This window comes from Podarcis vaucheri (assembly GCF_965113315.1).
Source record: "Podarcis vaucheri genome assembly, chromosome: 4".
Taxonomy (NCBI): Eukaryota; Metazoa; Chordata; class Lepidosauria; order Squamata; family Lacertidae; genus Podarcis; species Podarcis vaucheri.
In genome coordinates, this window is record NC_138762.1 from 8,277,296 (window position 1) to 8,292,010 (window position 14,715).

The 14,715-nt window shown below is 47.8% G+C and overlaps 1 protein-coding gene across 1 annotated transcript in view; it reads left to right on the plus strand.

Moving 5' to 3' along the window:
• C2CD3 (C2 domain containing 3 centriole elongation regulator) overlaps nt 1-8,905 on the plus strand; it is a 60,666-nt gene extending 51,761 nt beyond the window's left edge. The window contains exons 32-33 of the mRNA XM_082219684.1: nt 159-267; nt 7,474-8,905. Coding sequence (XP_082075810.1) covers nt 159-267; nt 7,474-7,626 — 262 coding nt within the window. The 3' untranslated portion in view covers nt 7,627-8,905. The remainder of the gene's footprint in view (nt 1-158; nt 268-7,473) is intronic.
• Nucleotides 8,906-14,715: the final 5,810 nt, after the last annotated feature.

Below are 14,715 nucleotides of genomic sequence, written 5' to 3' on the forward strand. Positions count from 1 at the left end.
AGTGTCCGCCTTGCACCAACAGGCCCAGAGCAGCAGACGCAGCAGCTACGCAGCCTCTGCCCTTTCCCATTAGGGCATGCAGAGGAATTTGCTGCAGTGCGGCACCAGCAGGAGTCCCAACCTGCTTCCAGAGTCTCTTCCTTAACGCTGCCTTGCAGATCTGACCCCGTGGTCGTCCCCAACTTCTTCCTTCCACCGCAGCATCTGGAAGCCTCCATGCGACTGCTCAGCATCACTTCTCCTACTCCACTGGCTGCTGCTGTTAAAGTAAGTAGAATGGCCTCTTGTGCTTTCTCCCCAGCCTTTCCTTCAAGTAGGAGCCTAGGCAGAGGGCTGAGTGATTTGTTTGTTTTCCCCTTGGATTTTATGGGATGGCCACCAAGACCATATAACACTGGTCCTGAAAGACCTACATTGGCTCCCAGTACGTTTCCAAGCACACTAACGTGGTGCTAACTTTTAAAGCCCTAAATGGCCTCAGCCCAGTAGACCTGAAGGAGCGACTCCACACCCATCATTCAGCCCCGGACACTGAGGTCCAGCTCCGAGGGCCTTCTGGCGGTTCCCTCCCTGCGAGAAGTGAGGTTACAGGGAACCAGGCAGAGGGCCTTCTCGGTGGTGGCGCCCGCCCTGTGGAACGCCCTCCCATCAGATGTTAAGGAAATAAACAACTATCTGACTTTTAGAAGATATCTGAAGGCAGCCCTGTTTAGGGAAGTTTTAAATGTTTAATGCTGTATTGTGTTTTTAATATTTGGTTGGGAGCCACCCAGAGTGGCCAGATGGGCAGGGTATAAATTATAAATTATTATACTGTAATATTATTATTAATATTGTTCATCCAGGTATGTGGTGGCTTTACAGGGGAGGTGGGTAGAGGAACCATGGCCCTGCCCCAACTCAGGAAGGAAGGAAGGAAGGAAGAGAGAGTGGACTTGGGTCCATTGCTGTGGTCCATGTAGGGATATAAACCCACTAATAGAGCCAGTTATCCATTGCCTTGTGGGATATCTTTGGGAGAGGAAAAGGCTAAGGCGTGAACACTACACAGATCCAGAGTGGAGTCCCTGAGGCCTTGTGCGCCTCCTTCCGGCAACTCCTGCAGCCAAGCTGGTGCCAAATGTATTGCTCTGCTTTCCTTTGGACCGCATCGGGGGGGGGGGTCTTGTCATCAGGGCAGCCCAGGACCCCCAGACACACTTCCCAGGCTTGTACCCCAGGGAAGTCACTAAAACATTGCAGGAGGCAGCAGTTAGAAGTTACCGGTCTCTGCAGCCACACCAGGCGCTGTGATTCTTCAGCGGTTTGACTTCACCCCGGAGATGCACTACGTTGTCTCTTGAGATGGACGGATGCCAATAACTAGGACGTTCAAGTACAATTGGGCAGGCTAGGCCTTGCAAAGGGAAGGGCTTTGCAGAGTCAGAGGCCCCACATGCAGTTGTGTGCATGCAGGAATACGGTCCTCACAAGCCTGGAGTCTAGTGTCAGGCCCAGCATCCAGAGGACATTTCTAAGAAAGCAAGCTTTTAGCCATAAATGCTGTGAAGATGGCCTTGTGTTTGGTGGAATCTAGGAAGCAGGGTTGAGTGGAAGAAGGAATTCCATTGATCCTAGAGGTGCCCTTTCCCATTAATGGAAAAAAGGAGGAGCGATGCACAGTTAGCAAATTATGTGCAAACAGGTTGCCATTAACGGTTGTTGGCCCACGACAGTTAGGTAAAACCTTTGGGCAGTCAATATTTCTGAATGCCAAATGCTGAGAAATTACAACAGGGAGGCCTGTGGCTTTCCTTCCGCTGCTTCCTGGAGGCCTGTGACCAAACCACTAGAGGAAACCAAATGTTGGTGGCCCCTAAATTTGATTCCGCAGGGCACTTGGTTCTTTTTGTTTTTCAGTGACTTGATTGGTAAAATTTGTAAGTTGCACGAGTTGGGTTTTTTCTTGACCCAGAAGATTCTGTGCTGATGTGGGGTGGAGAAAGTGGGCAGAGAATATTTAAAACTGTTTAAGGGATCTAACTCTGCTGGGCCTGGGGGTAACCTGAGCAACGCGGTCCAGGTCTGGTCCCGAACCCAAGGATTCCGCGAGGAGTCAGTCCAACAGGGCCAAGGCAGGAAACCAGCCTAGGTCAGACACAGGGTAACAGGCAGGTTCTAGCAAGCAGCAATGTTGTTCCCACAACCTGGGGCAGGCTTCAGCAGCCTTTTATCGCTGAGGGGGTAACAGCCGGTCCTGATCCCCTGGCGACTCACCTCCCTGTTTTGCCTGAAGGCGAGCACTCCTCCTGCAAGTACTCAGGTCTCTCCTTCTCTCAGACCTTAGTCTCTGCAGCTCAGGAGACGTCGGTGGGTTACTAGACCCAGAGGCCGCCTCAGCCTCCCCTGACCCAACCGGTAGTGGAGCAGCTGTAAGTGATGGCCCAGCTGGAGGCAACGAGGTCATCCCCGCATCTGGAGCCAGGGCAGGATCAGGCCCCTGACTCGGCCCAGCTGGTGCTTGTTGCAGGGGAACCTGTGCAGACTGGGACTCTTCAGGATCAGGCCCCAGGCTCTGTTCAGATGCCGCCTGAGGCAGAGGATCCAGTGTGGACCGAGACTCTCCCGGTTCCGGTTCCGAGTCCCAGACCATCACACTAACAGAGCAGTTCAGACCCCCAGTCCACCACCATGCTGGAAGGAATTTGGATGTGACGGACGCGCCCTGCCAGCAGGGGAGCCTTACCAGTGAATGGCCAAATGGCGGCCAGCAGGATCGCCCCGGAGTGTTAAGGGGATGGGACTAGGCCATCACTGGATCCGGATGATCCTAAGACAGCTTTGCTGCCGTCAGATGATGGCAATGGACCTAATCTAGGCTTCTTTGCTAGCCTGGATGCTGGCACAGCAAAGAGGCGCTTCCTTCCCTCCTCTCCCCCCACCCCCTTTCAGCTCTAGCCACTGCAAACTGGAGCACAGTCAATACAACGGTGGCTAATCCACTCCCTCAAGCTCAGCCACCCCCAGCCATTGGCCAGGGATTTGGATTGTGCCCTAAATCAGCCTGCTGAGTTGTGATGGCCCTGAAAAGTCGATCCGAATGAATTCCAGACAGCTCGCTCCTTCGCACAACCGCAGGCAGCTGTCATCACTGCAGTGGGGCGAGTTTCTGGTGTATTTACGCTGACACGAAGGATACTGGGGGTTGAATCTAGAGCCGAGAGGTCTGTGGTTCAGAAATCAGTGAACGAAATGAGGGCAGGGACTTGCAGAAGTTGCTGTTGAATTTTCAGGAATTGGCAGGAGACGTTGGCTTAACAAATGAGCTTACAGCTAAAAGCTGCTGAGCGAGAAGGCCAGACAGGCTGTTAAAGCTGAGAGAGCACTAAAAATCTTAGGAAGGGATTGGTGTGCATAAATAATACATCAAAATACATTTGGTTGCTAATTTATAAGTGCACAAATGTAGCTATTGCAAACTGGTTGCTTTGAAAGGGAATGCTGGCTTCTTTGGAAGAAGTTTCCTTAAAGCGTCAGGTGTTTGGGTTTTTTATAGCCTGGTCTCTAAATGTTGTTTACACCATCCCCATAAATCCATGGAGCTGGTGTAAGTTTCACCAGGCAAGTTCTTGTTGTTATGGTAGCCAGACTTATCAGCTGCTGGTCGTCAAAGCAAGTTTAATGGGTTCATTCCCCCCTGCCCTATGGCCTATGGAGGTGAGTGGCGGGGGAGCTCTATAAAGAACATCTGCAAAAGAGGGAACATCTTGCTTGGATAAAACTGGAGGCAGAAACTTGTGAGCCTGATAAAATGAGCAGGATCTGATATTAAATGAGGCAGCCATGGAATTATCCTCAAAAGGATATATATACTCGAGTTCTAATCACACCACCTGGTTTAGCCAGCCACTTGAAGCTGTTCCCAGGATGTGGCTGCTGTGGCATGCTGACAGCTTCTACAATGGTACATTGATTCTCAAACTTAGTCCGTTCCAGAAATCCGTTCCAAAACCATATAAGATAAACCAAATAAGATAGCTGCTTATTTCCTTCACATCTGAAGGGAGGGCGTTCCACAGGGCGGGCGCCACTACCAAGAAGGCCCTCTGCCTGGTTCCCTGTAACCTCACTTCTCGCAATGAGGCCATAGAGTCCCTGTACAGTGGTACCTCGGGTTACAGACGCTTCAGGTTACAGATGCTTCAGGTTACAGACTCCGCTAACCCAGAAATAGTACCTTGGGTTAAAAACTTTGCTTCAGGATGAGAATGGAAATCGCACAGCAGCGGCACGGCGGCAGTGAGAGGCCCCATTAGCTAAAGTGGTACCTCGGGTTAAGAACGGACCTCCAGAACGAAATAAGTTCTTAACCCGAGGTACCACTGTATGACTGCATTTGGCAGCAATCCCTGTAGAAAAAAAGGAGGACGAGCCAGGCGTGGGAGGTGTTAACTGGTGTTTGCACACATGCCCTGAGCTGAACCTGCCCAAGCGCTTTTCCCTGGCAAGGGACGGCGTAAACACAACGTGAGTGCAAAAGCTGCCTTGAAAACCATGCAGAGTGAGGGCGTTCTTCCCAAAAAAGGGTGGAATGGGTGTAAATCGAAGCTGCTGGGAAAAGCAACCATCTGGTGCCATGGCGAATTTTGGGTAATCTTCATTAGCTGATGGAATGAGTGCAGAGGTTGTGCAGCGTCTGCACTGTGGGGTGAGGTGAGTTCCAGAGCAAGGCCGCTGTGTTGTGTGTACTTTGTCCTGCAAATAAGATTTGGCCCTGCATAGATCTTGCTGCCTGTTGCTTTGTTATTATAGAGCAAGGTTTCCCAAACTCAGGCATCCAGCTGTTTCTGGACTACAATTCCCATCGTCGCTGGCCCTGCTAGCTAGGGATGATGGGAGTTGCAGCCCAAAAAAAGATGGAGACCCAAATTTGGGAAACCCTGCCAAAGAGTCTCCTCCGTCCACCTAGTGTCCTCCGCATGTTTAGGACTACAACTCATATCAACCTCAGCCTACTGGGGCGGATGGGAGTTGTAGTCCAACACATATGGAGGGCACCAGCTTGCAGAGGCTGCTATAGAGCCTTCGTTCTTGAACTCTTCAGCTGATCTGATTCAACTTCTTTCCCTTTGGGATAAAGCTCCTAGTTCATACTCAGTCACTACAAATGAATATTATCGCACAGATGGAATCATGCAACTCCAGTTCTGGCTTGTAAAGTTGGCTTTGCCTGGAAGCATCCGTGGCTTTATAGACCCCCTAAATCAGGGGTCAGCAACCTTTTTCAGCCGTGGCCCATTCCACCGTCCCTCAGACCTTGTGGAGTGCCGGGCTATATTTTTTTTTGGGGGGGTGAACGAATTCCTATGCCCCACAAATAACCCAGAGATGCATTTTAAATAAAAGGACACATTCTACTCATGTAAAAACACCAGGCAGGCTCCACAAATAACCCAGAGATGCATTTTAAATAAAAGCACACATTCTACTCATGTAAAAACGCACTGATTCCCAGACTGTCCGCGGGCCGAATTAAGAAGGTGAATGGGCCTCATCTGGTCCCTGGGCCTTAGTTTGCCTACCCCTGCCCTAAATGTTGCAAGTTTAAGATGCTTTCTGCTGCGAGGGGTTTTCAATTTTGTCCTTTCCCACAGCCTTTTGCACTTGCATTGCAAAGCTTACTGGAGAGATTCCTTGGCTGCGATTGCATTGCACAGCGTTAGACTAGATGACCCATTGGACCCCTTCCAACGCTAGCATTCTGTGAATCGCCCTATTATAAAGCCTGTGGGGCTGCTGTGCATTGCTGCCTTACGGCATTAGGCAGCTGCCTGGGCTGGACAGCTGCCAGCTGACTTATCTTTAAGTGACCCAGAAAGAGGAGGCGAGTGTTTTTGAATACCAAGCCGGATCCCGTCAGCTCCGATCAACCTGAATTCACAGGCCTGGTGTTGAAACAGGAAACATGCTAAGCCGCTCTCAGGCATGTCAAGTTGGAAAGGTGGGCAGACCCTGTGGCAAAGGAGGCTTTAGGAAACGCCCAAGTTCACATTTCTCATTTTCTGTATCCTGCATTGCTTGCTAGCTAAAGCTGTACAGAGGTCAAAAACACGAGCTCCAGGCCGGCTGTAGCTGGCTGCAAGTTCTGCAACTTCAGCGTTCTCAAATGTTTCAACAGCAGCCACTCGCCTTGGAAGATAGCATGGAGAGAGAAATCGAGCTGCTTGAGAGCAGCATTAACGTTTATGTGACTCAAACTTAAGCGTACAGATAGATATAGATATGAAACAGGCATTTAAAAATGACGCAAGTGTCATCTGTTTTGGATTTTGAACTTGTCCTTTTAGCAACAGCTCAGGACAGGTTGCAGTGTTCAGAATCGGTGGCTAAGATCACCAAACATGGGTGCTTAAGGGCAGGAGGGGTCTTGTGGCAGCAGGGTGTGTGTGTGTGTGTGTGATAATAATAATAATAATAATAATAATAATAATAATAATAATAATAATAATTTTATTATTTATAAACTGCTCATCTGACTGGGTTGCCCCAGCAACTCTCAGCAGCTCCCAACAAAATATTTTTTAAAACAATAAAATATCAACATCCCTGAACAGGGCTAATAATAATAATAATAATTAATTATTATTACTCTGGGCGGCTTCCAACAAAGATGAAAAATACACTAAAATGTCACATATTAAAAACTTCCCTGAACAGGACTGCCTTCAGATGTCTTCTGAATGTCAGGTAGTTGTTTATCACTCTGACATCTGATGGGAGGGCGTTCCACAGGGCGGGCGCCACTACCGAGAAGGCCCTCTGCCTAGTTCCCTGTAACTTTACTTCATGCCAGCTCCCTTGGTCTGAAGTGAGACAAGAGCCGCACCCCTGAGTTGCCTTTGACTGGGGTTCTTTAACTTTTTTTAACCTTGCTGCTTCTCACAGTGAGGGAAACACCAGAAGGCCCTTGGAGCTGGACCTCAAAGTAGTTATTTGTTCGTGTGTGTGTGAAATATTGCATTCATCAACCTTTGCAATCACCGTTACTGACTGAAGAATGAAAAACCCCTTATTCTTCTGCAACTAGATATTATTATTCTTGAAAATAAATAAATAAAAATTACACCCATGGGTGCTCAAACAGGACTCTTGACACCTAGGTTTCCCTGAAGGCTTGAATAAAAAGAAAGGGCCATAAGGTTTCATTTTATTCTGCTCTTAGGAGATAAAGACTGTGGGCCACTGAAACCGGGGAGGGGGCACACCTGGAATCCCACAGGCAGGTTGGAGGATGGAAGGGCAAGGAAGATCTGCCAGGCCAGCAGCTTTTGCAATTGGTCCCTGGCGTATAAAACCTGCTGAGAAAGGCCCCCTGCCACCCACTGCTGCAGCCTGACTCCCTTTAAGGCAGCTTCCCACGTTCTTATGATTAGCAAAGATCCGCAGTTTCTGTGTCTTCAGAGGAAGTTGGTGCAACATCACTTTCTGTTTCAGGCTGGAAGTGGCGCCGCCGTTGCTGCTGCCGGGAGAATCCCTAACCGAAGGCCGGCCCGTCACAACCCGAGCCTGACGCCAGACGAGCTCCCGGAAAAGGAAATGAGAAGGATCGCTCGGATATTTTCAGCCCAGTTCTCCAAAAAGCAGTAGCGGAACGAGGGGGGCAGGGAGGTCCATCAGTGACGTCTGAAAGGCTGTGAAGCTTCTGAGAAAGGTGGTTGCTTGGGCTTGCTGTAAACTTCTGGCTCGTTTGGGCTGCCGTAGCAAGCACACATCTCAAGGAGCCCCGGGAGAAAAATGATTTTTGAGGAACCGCACAAGCCCTTTCTGAATCCGTATGGGAGTTCTGAGCCTGGTGTGAAAGCGGGAGACCCATCTGTTGCTGTATACCAGAGATGCAGCCTGCCTCATACGAGGTCTGTCCATTCCTCCTAGAAGGGCGTGTGGCATTAGTCAAATAAGCCAAGGAATTAGGTTACAGGCAATGGCAGATCCCTGCCTACCCTCTGGATCCGAGCTCTGCCAGGAGCTAAAGTTCCATTCCTTCCCGCGTTCAGCTCCTTCTCCTAGCCTGTGTTCTTACCCCAGGAGCTGTTGCAGCAGTGCTGCTCCTTCCCCCACTATACCAAGTAATGTGAGAGGCCCTGCACCATTCTGGAGATTTGCCCTGGGTGTCTTTCCTATCATTGCACCGGGTGCCCAGTTTCCCAGAGGGCAGTGCTGGTGTGGGGAAGGAGCTACAGTAAAGTCTGGGGCTGGTCAGACTTCCACCCTGTTCCACCCTTGTAGGCCTGGGATTCGCGTGACATCTCACAACTTGGAGGCCATGAAGTTTGCTTCATTGTTTTCCAAACGTTCAAACAGGACAGAATCGCCTTTCCGAGCAGAAGCAGACAGCGCCTGAGAGTCTGGCGTGAGCGATGAAAGTTGCCGCGTTGCGTTTCTTATCCTCGCAGTTCTTTAGAACTCAGTCCGGGGTTACGGGTCTCATGTATATCCAGGTACACTTGACAACATGCAAAAGGGCAGTGCAAAGGACCCTGGGCTCAGACGACAACCTTCCTGTAGCTGCTCTTTCCTGCTGAGTTTCGTGAACGTGGGAGACTTGCCCAGCATAGACCCTCCGTTTGCAAACTTGGCTAAATGCACACCCAAGTAGGTTGTGCACGTCCACCAGGATCAGAACAGTTTATATGCAAATAAAATTGTTGCACTTTTTTGTTAAAATACAGGCAATATTGTGGATATAAATATCTTCACATATTTACATATATATTTTTTTAAGTCCGTTTTTTAAAAAGCACACTGGGCCTTGAAAAGCATCTGCCCTAAAGGGAAATCATGCTAATTTATTTGTAAAGAGTTTTTTTAAAGACTTGCGAGTCTCTCTGTCTTTTTTTACAATAAAACGGCATTTATATTTTTGTGACCTCGAGCGTGTTTCTTCAATAAGTGATGTTTTGTGCAGTAGTTGTTCATATAATCCTGGAACAACCTAGGATGCGCTGCAGGTGTCGGAGTGAGCGGAAGGTAGATCGTTATCTGCTTAGTAGATAATTAAGTCAGGAGTGGGAAAGCTCAGGCCTGGGGGCCGAATCCAGTCCTCCAGATCTCTGCACTTGGCCCTTGATGGTCATACTTCACAACCCAGGTGTTTTTGCCTCGCTGGAAATGTATGCTTGAACTCTGATAATGCCTCTTACTTGCCTGAATGGGGGACAGAGAGGGGTGTAGAAAATACCCTGACATATAATGCTAAAATTTAGAATTATTACCCACTTTTGTCTCTGGTCCGGCCAGAAGGTGGTCCAAAAGAGAATGCAGCCCTCAGGCTTAAAAGCTCTCATTTCCCCTCCCCCCATTCTAGGTGATTTTCAGCCGGTCATCAAATATTTCCGACTCCCAATTCATAGAATCGTAGAGTTGGAAGGGACCACGAGGGTCATCTAGTCCAGCCCTGCGACGCAGGAATATTTTGCCCAGCATGCAGTTTGAACCCATGACTCTAGAATTAAGAGTCTCATGCTCTGCCGACCGAGCAGCGGAAATATGATTCTTTCCCTTCCTTTCTTCCAAATACAGCTCAATGTTTTGAGCAGCTTCTTAGAGAAAGTGTTGCATAGTAGCTGTTTTACTACAAAGGAATTTCAGAAATAGACTGGAAAGAGAAGCTGCTGAATTGCAACTCATTACCAAACTCAAAACCATGGAGAGACCTGGTCTGAACAGAGACATTGGATTCTTATCTCATTATACATGACTAAGCCATGTTTCACCTTCTCACCCCTTGCCTTTTCCTGTAAGACCTATTGCAGTTGTTAAGAGTCGTCAACAGGCTCATCTCAGCTATCTGCCAATCTCCCATTCCCACCACCCTTCTGAGTAATACCCCTCCCCACCTTCTCACTATATAGAAGGATCTGGCAACTTCTGTTTCAGTGTATCTGAAGAAGTGTGCATGCACACGAAAGCTCATACCAAGAACTAACTTAGTTGGTCTTTAAGGTGCTACTGAAAGGAATTTTTTTTATTTTTTTCTTCCAAATATAATGCATAATCTAAATAAGCAGGGCAAGAGACTGTCGGCTCAGTTCCCTTGAGGTGCTCAGAACATATCCCTGGGTTCAACATTCCATCAGGGCTTTTCATCTGCTGTGCTGAAGTTACACTAGATGGACTATATAAGAACAGCCTTTGCTGGATCAGGCCAGTGGCCCTGTCCAGTCCAGCGTCCTCAGAGTGGCCAATCAGGAAACCAAGCAGAATCTGAGCTCAGGATCATCTCTTTCCCTGCTGTGGTATTTGCAGCAAGTGGTATTTGGACACTGGCCTGATACCTAGCAAGCTAATCCCTTTGTTAAATATTTTGACCTTGCTGGACTGAAAAGATAGATAGCTCCGTTATGATCCTTACACTCCTCCAACAAGTTTTAATTTTCCACACTGCTGGACACACACACCCCAACACCCCCGGTGCGAATATTATGTTATATTTTGTGCGAATGTGCCACTGTCAGAGATACTGATGGATCTTTCCCTCTCTGCCCTCTGCAAACTTCAAAACTGCAGCTGTAACATTTGGCACTTTTGCTATGCCCCTTTGCCCATCCTTGGACTTACTCTTCCATCCATCCAACATCACATTAAGTGCCTGGATTCTCACTCTCCTCCTCTTTGAGCTCAAACAATGGAGCAATATGAATTTGCTGCCTCATAGATACAAGGCCAGATTGCTGTGAAGCTATCAAATATCAGGGAGTTCTATAAACAAGTGATGACGCCTTCTCCTGGACTGGATGTCCCAGAAATTCAGTAAGGGGTTGGTTGGTTGGTTGGCTGGCTGGCTGGCTGGCTGGCTGGCTGGCTGGCTGGCAAGACGAGCCTCAGATCAGCCCCTTCCTGCCTTCTGACAGCAGGGCCACGATCCAAGGAACACGCTTGCAACACTGTTCCCGAGAAAAGGAACAGATAAGCTGTTTTGCAGTGAGTCTTGCAATGGTGTTGCTGCAGATTAAGAGTAAGGACCAGACGGTTGAATGGTGAGAAAAAGCCAAAAGTCAGGGCCACACAGAAATGGGAGAGAGGCAGGGAGAAAATGGGAGGAGATCCATTCCAGGGCAGAGAGGTGGAAACATTTAATGGTGAGGACTTAACACCTGTGCGTTGTCCCACATCTCACTTTTCGGTAAAAAAACAAACAACAAATACCTGCAAGGCCGTACACAACATTCAAAATTGCAGCAGTTTGAGTTTTTTTGAATTTTATTAAGTTTGCATTTTAACATATTTAGACACATCTTCATTATCTACCGTATTTTCTGCTCTATAAGACTCACGTTTCCCTCCAAAAAAGTAAGGGGAAGTGTGTGTGCGTCTTACGGAGTGAATGCAGGCTGCGCAGCTGTCACAGAAGCCAGAACAGCAAGAGGGATTGCTGCTTTCGCTGCACAGCGATCCCTCTTGATGTTCTGGCTTCTGAGATTCAGAATTTTTTTTTTCTTGTTTTCCTCCTCCAAAAACTAGGTGCGTCTTGTGGTCTGGTGCGTCTTGTAGAGCAATAAATACGGTACTTTACTTCCTTTGCTCATACGAGCTTGTCGACTCTCCTGCCTCCTGGTTTTCAAAATTAAACTTTATATCATAGCATTTATTTGTTGTTGTTTAGTCGTGTCCGGCTCTTCGTGACCCCCTGGACAAGAGCACGCCAGGCACTTCTGTCATCCACTGCCTCACACAGTTCGGTCAAACTCATGCTGGAAAGCTTCGAGAACACTGTCCAACCATCTTGTCCTCTGTCATCCCCTTCTCCTTGCGCCTTCCATCTTTCCCAACATCAGGGTCTTTTCCAGGGAGTCTTCTCTTCTCATGAGGTGGCCAAAGTAGTGGAGCCTCAGCTTCAGGATCTGCCCTTCCAGTGAGCCCTCAGGGCTGATTTCCTTCAGAATGGAGAGGTTTGATCTTCTTGCAGTCCATGGGACTCTCAAGAGTCTCCTCCAGCACCATAATTCAAAAGCATCCGTTCTTTGGCGATCAGCCTTCTTTAGGGTCCAGCTCTCACTTCCATACATCACTACTGGGAAAACCATAGCTTTAACTAGACAGACTTTTGTCAGCAAGGTGATGTCTCTGCTTTTTAAGATGCTGTCTAGGTTTGTCATTGCTTTTCTCCGCAGAAGCAGGCGTCTTTTAATATCATGGCTGCTGTCACCATCTGCAGTGATCATGGAGCCCAAGAAAGTAAAATCTCTCACTGCCTCCATTTCTTCCCCTTCTGTTTGCCAGGAGGTCATGGGCCCAGTGGCCATGATCTTAGTATTTTTTATGTTGAGCTTTTATACATTTATTTTATACATTTTATACATTTTCCAGTTTACATTTCACTCCTTTAAGATTTCACAATTTTTAAATAAATATAAAAGGGTCAATATTGTTCTCTTTACAAGTCCTCTCACAACCCTGCTAGTGTTGGTAATGGCTTGCAATGGTATTTCAAATATTGTATATATTTACTCCAGTCTTTTAGGAATGCTTGGTCTTGCTGGTTTCGGATTTTGTCCGTCAGCTTTGCCCGTTCTGCAAAGTCCATCATCTTCATCTCACTCTTCTTTCGTTGGTACTTTCTGTTGCTTCCATTTTGGGGTTAAAGAATTCTTGCTGCAGTTGTTGCATACATAAACAGTTTCTTTTAATCTCCCTTTGGTATCTCATCCCCCACCATACCCAATAAGAAAGCTTCTGGTGTTTTAGCTGTTGCAGGAATTTATGTATAGGTTGTGGGGGGGGGTGTTGCCCCTCCAGCAGATATCATGCACATGCAGCCCACTACCAAAATCAGCACAATCGCTTTTGTGACTTTTGTGATTTGTCCCCACAAAACACTTCATCACAGTTTCTTCCTATCTATTCAAATGGCCTTTGCTGCACGATACAAAAATTAAGAATTCACTGATAAATGTATCTATGTACTGGCTCACTGGGACAACTTCAGAAATTCATATAGACATGTGAGCTCAGCTACTCAGCAGCCCCTCTGCCTGAGGGATAATCCCTGGCATCCTGATACCTGAGTGCCAGACAGGTAGCCATTCCAGAAATAACAAACCCAGACGAATCATAGAATCATAGAATCATAGAGTTGGAAGAGACCACAAGGGCCATCGAGTCCAACCCCCTGCCAAGCAGGAAACACCATCAGAGCACTCCTGACATATGGTTGTCAAGCCTCTGCTTAAAGACCTCCAAAGTAGGAGACTCCACCACACTCCTTGGCAACAAATTCCACTGTCGAACAGCTCTTACTGTCAGGAAGTTCTTCCTAATGTTTAGGTGGAATCTTCTTTCTTGTAGTTTGGATCCATTGCTCCGTGTCCGCTTCTCCGGAGCAGCAGAAAACAACCTTTCTCCCTCCTCTATGTGACATCCTTTTATATATTTGAACATGGCTATCATATCACCCCTTAACCTCCTCTTCTCCAGGCTAAACATGCCTAGCTCCCTTAGCCGTTCCTCATAAGGCATCGTTTCCAGGCCTTTGACCATTTTGGTTGCCCTCCTCTGGACACGTTCCAGTTTGTCAGTGTCCTTCTTGAATTGTGGTGCCCAGAACTGGACACAGTACTCCAGGTGTGGTCTGACCAGAGCAGAATACAGTGGCACGAAGACAAAAGGGTGTGATTAACTTGGCTGTGAAACAGGGAAATGTAAAGATCTTTTCTGTTACACTTGTGGGTGTTTGGTGGAGGGCAAGGAGAACCATGGGGCAGGGTCCAGGATGCTCAGATTACTATAATCAGACCTCCCTTTTCATGATGTAACCATGATGTATTAGTGATGTAGTTTGGGGGGTATAACATGGGGATTAGCAGCTAATAAAAGTTTGGGGGCTCTTTTGTTCAGGGCTTCCATCTTGTTCCACCTTGCGGCAGGTGGGAGTCCTGTCGCGACAGTCTTCAATAAAGACCAAGCCTACTGGCTGCTCTTTTGCTCTGGTATTCCTGGCTGGTGTCCTTGTTTTTTGTCCAAGGGAGCCCTCAGATTTCTCCGTTAACGTAGCAAAAACATTTTCTTTAACTCATTATATATCATTTCCCAGTAAGCTTTTTCCTCTTTACAGTTCCGCCTCATGTGATCAAAACTTCCTACCTTTCCTTTACATTTCCAACACGCTTTAGTTCTTGTCCTGTACATTTTAGCAAGTTGGGTTGGTGTTAGATACCCAAAATGGCAGCAGATTTGATCCTTGTGAGGTTGGAACCAAGAGGTGGCGCAAGGGCTACTTGCCACATAACAGATCCCAGTAAATCCACAGGGCTGTTCCACCTGCAAGCTCTGCTGTCTGTCAAAACTGAACAACGTCCCTGAACTAGCGATTAGACGTCTCAATCAGTGGCCTGCAAGCAATTTGCCCTAATTGCAAAAGAAGCTGCAGCATGTGACCCCCCCCCCCAAAAAAAAAAACACATGACACACATGAACTATCTGGTGCAAAGGCCACAGTTCCCTCGCTCGTTTCACAGAAGTGGCTTCTCTAAATAGCAGAAGAGCAGGTGGACAGCCCCGGGCCCTCGTCAAACTCCAGTGTTTGTCAGTATCTATTTTTAATGCGCCAATATCCAGACCGGACCACTAGGTCCTCAGTTTACAAGGAAACGGGGGGGACGTAAACTTCGGAGTCGTCAGCAAAGTTACGTAGGAGAGCTGGGCTCCCTCTGCAAAGCTTATAACAAGTTCCCCAGGTCA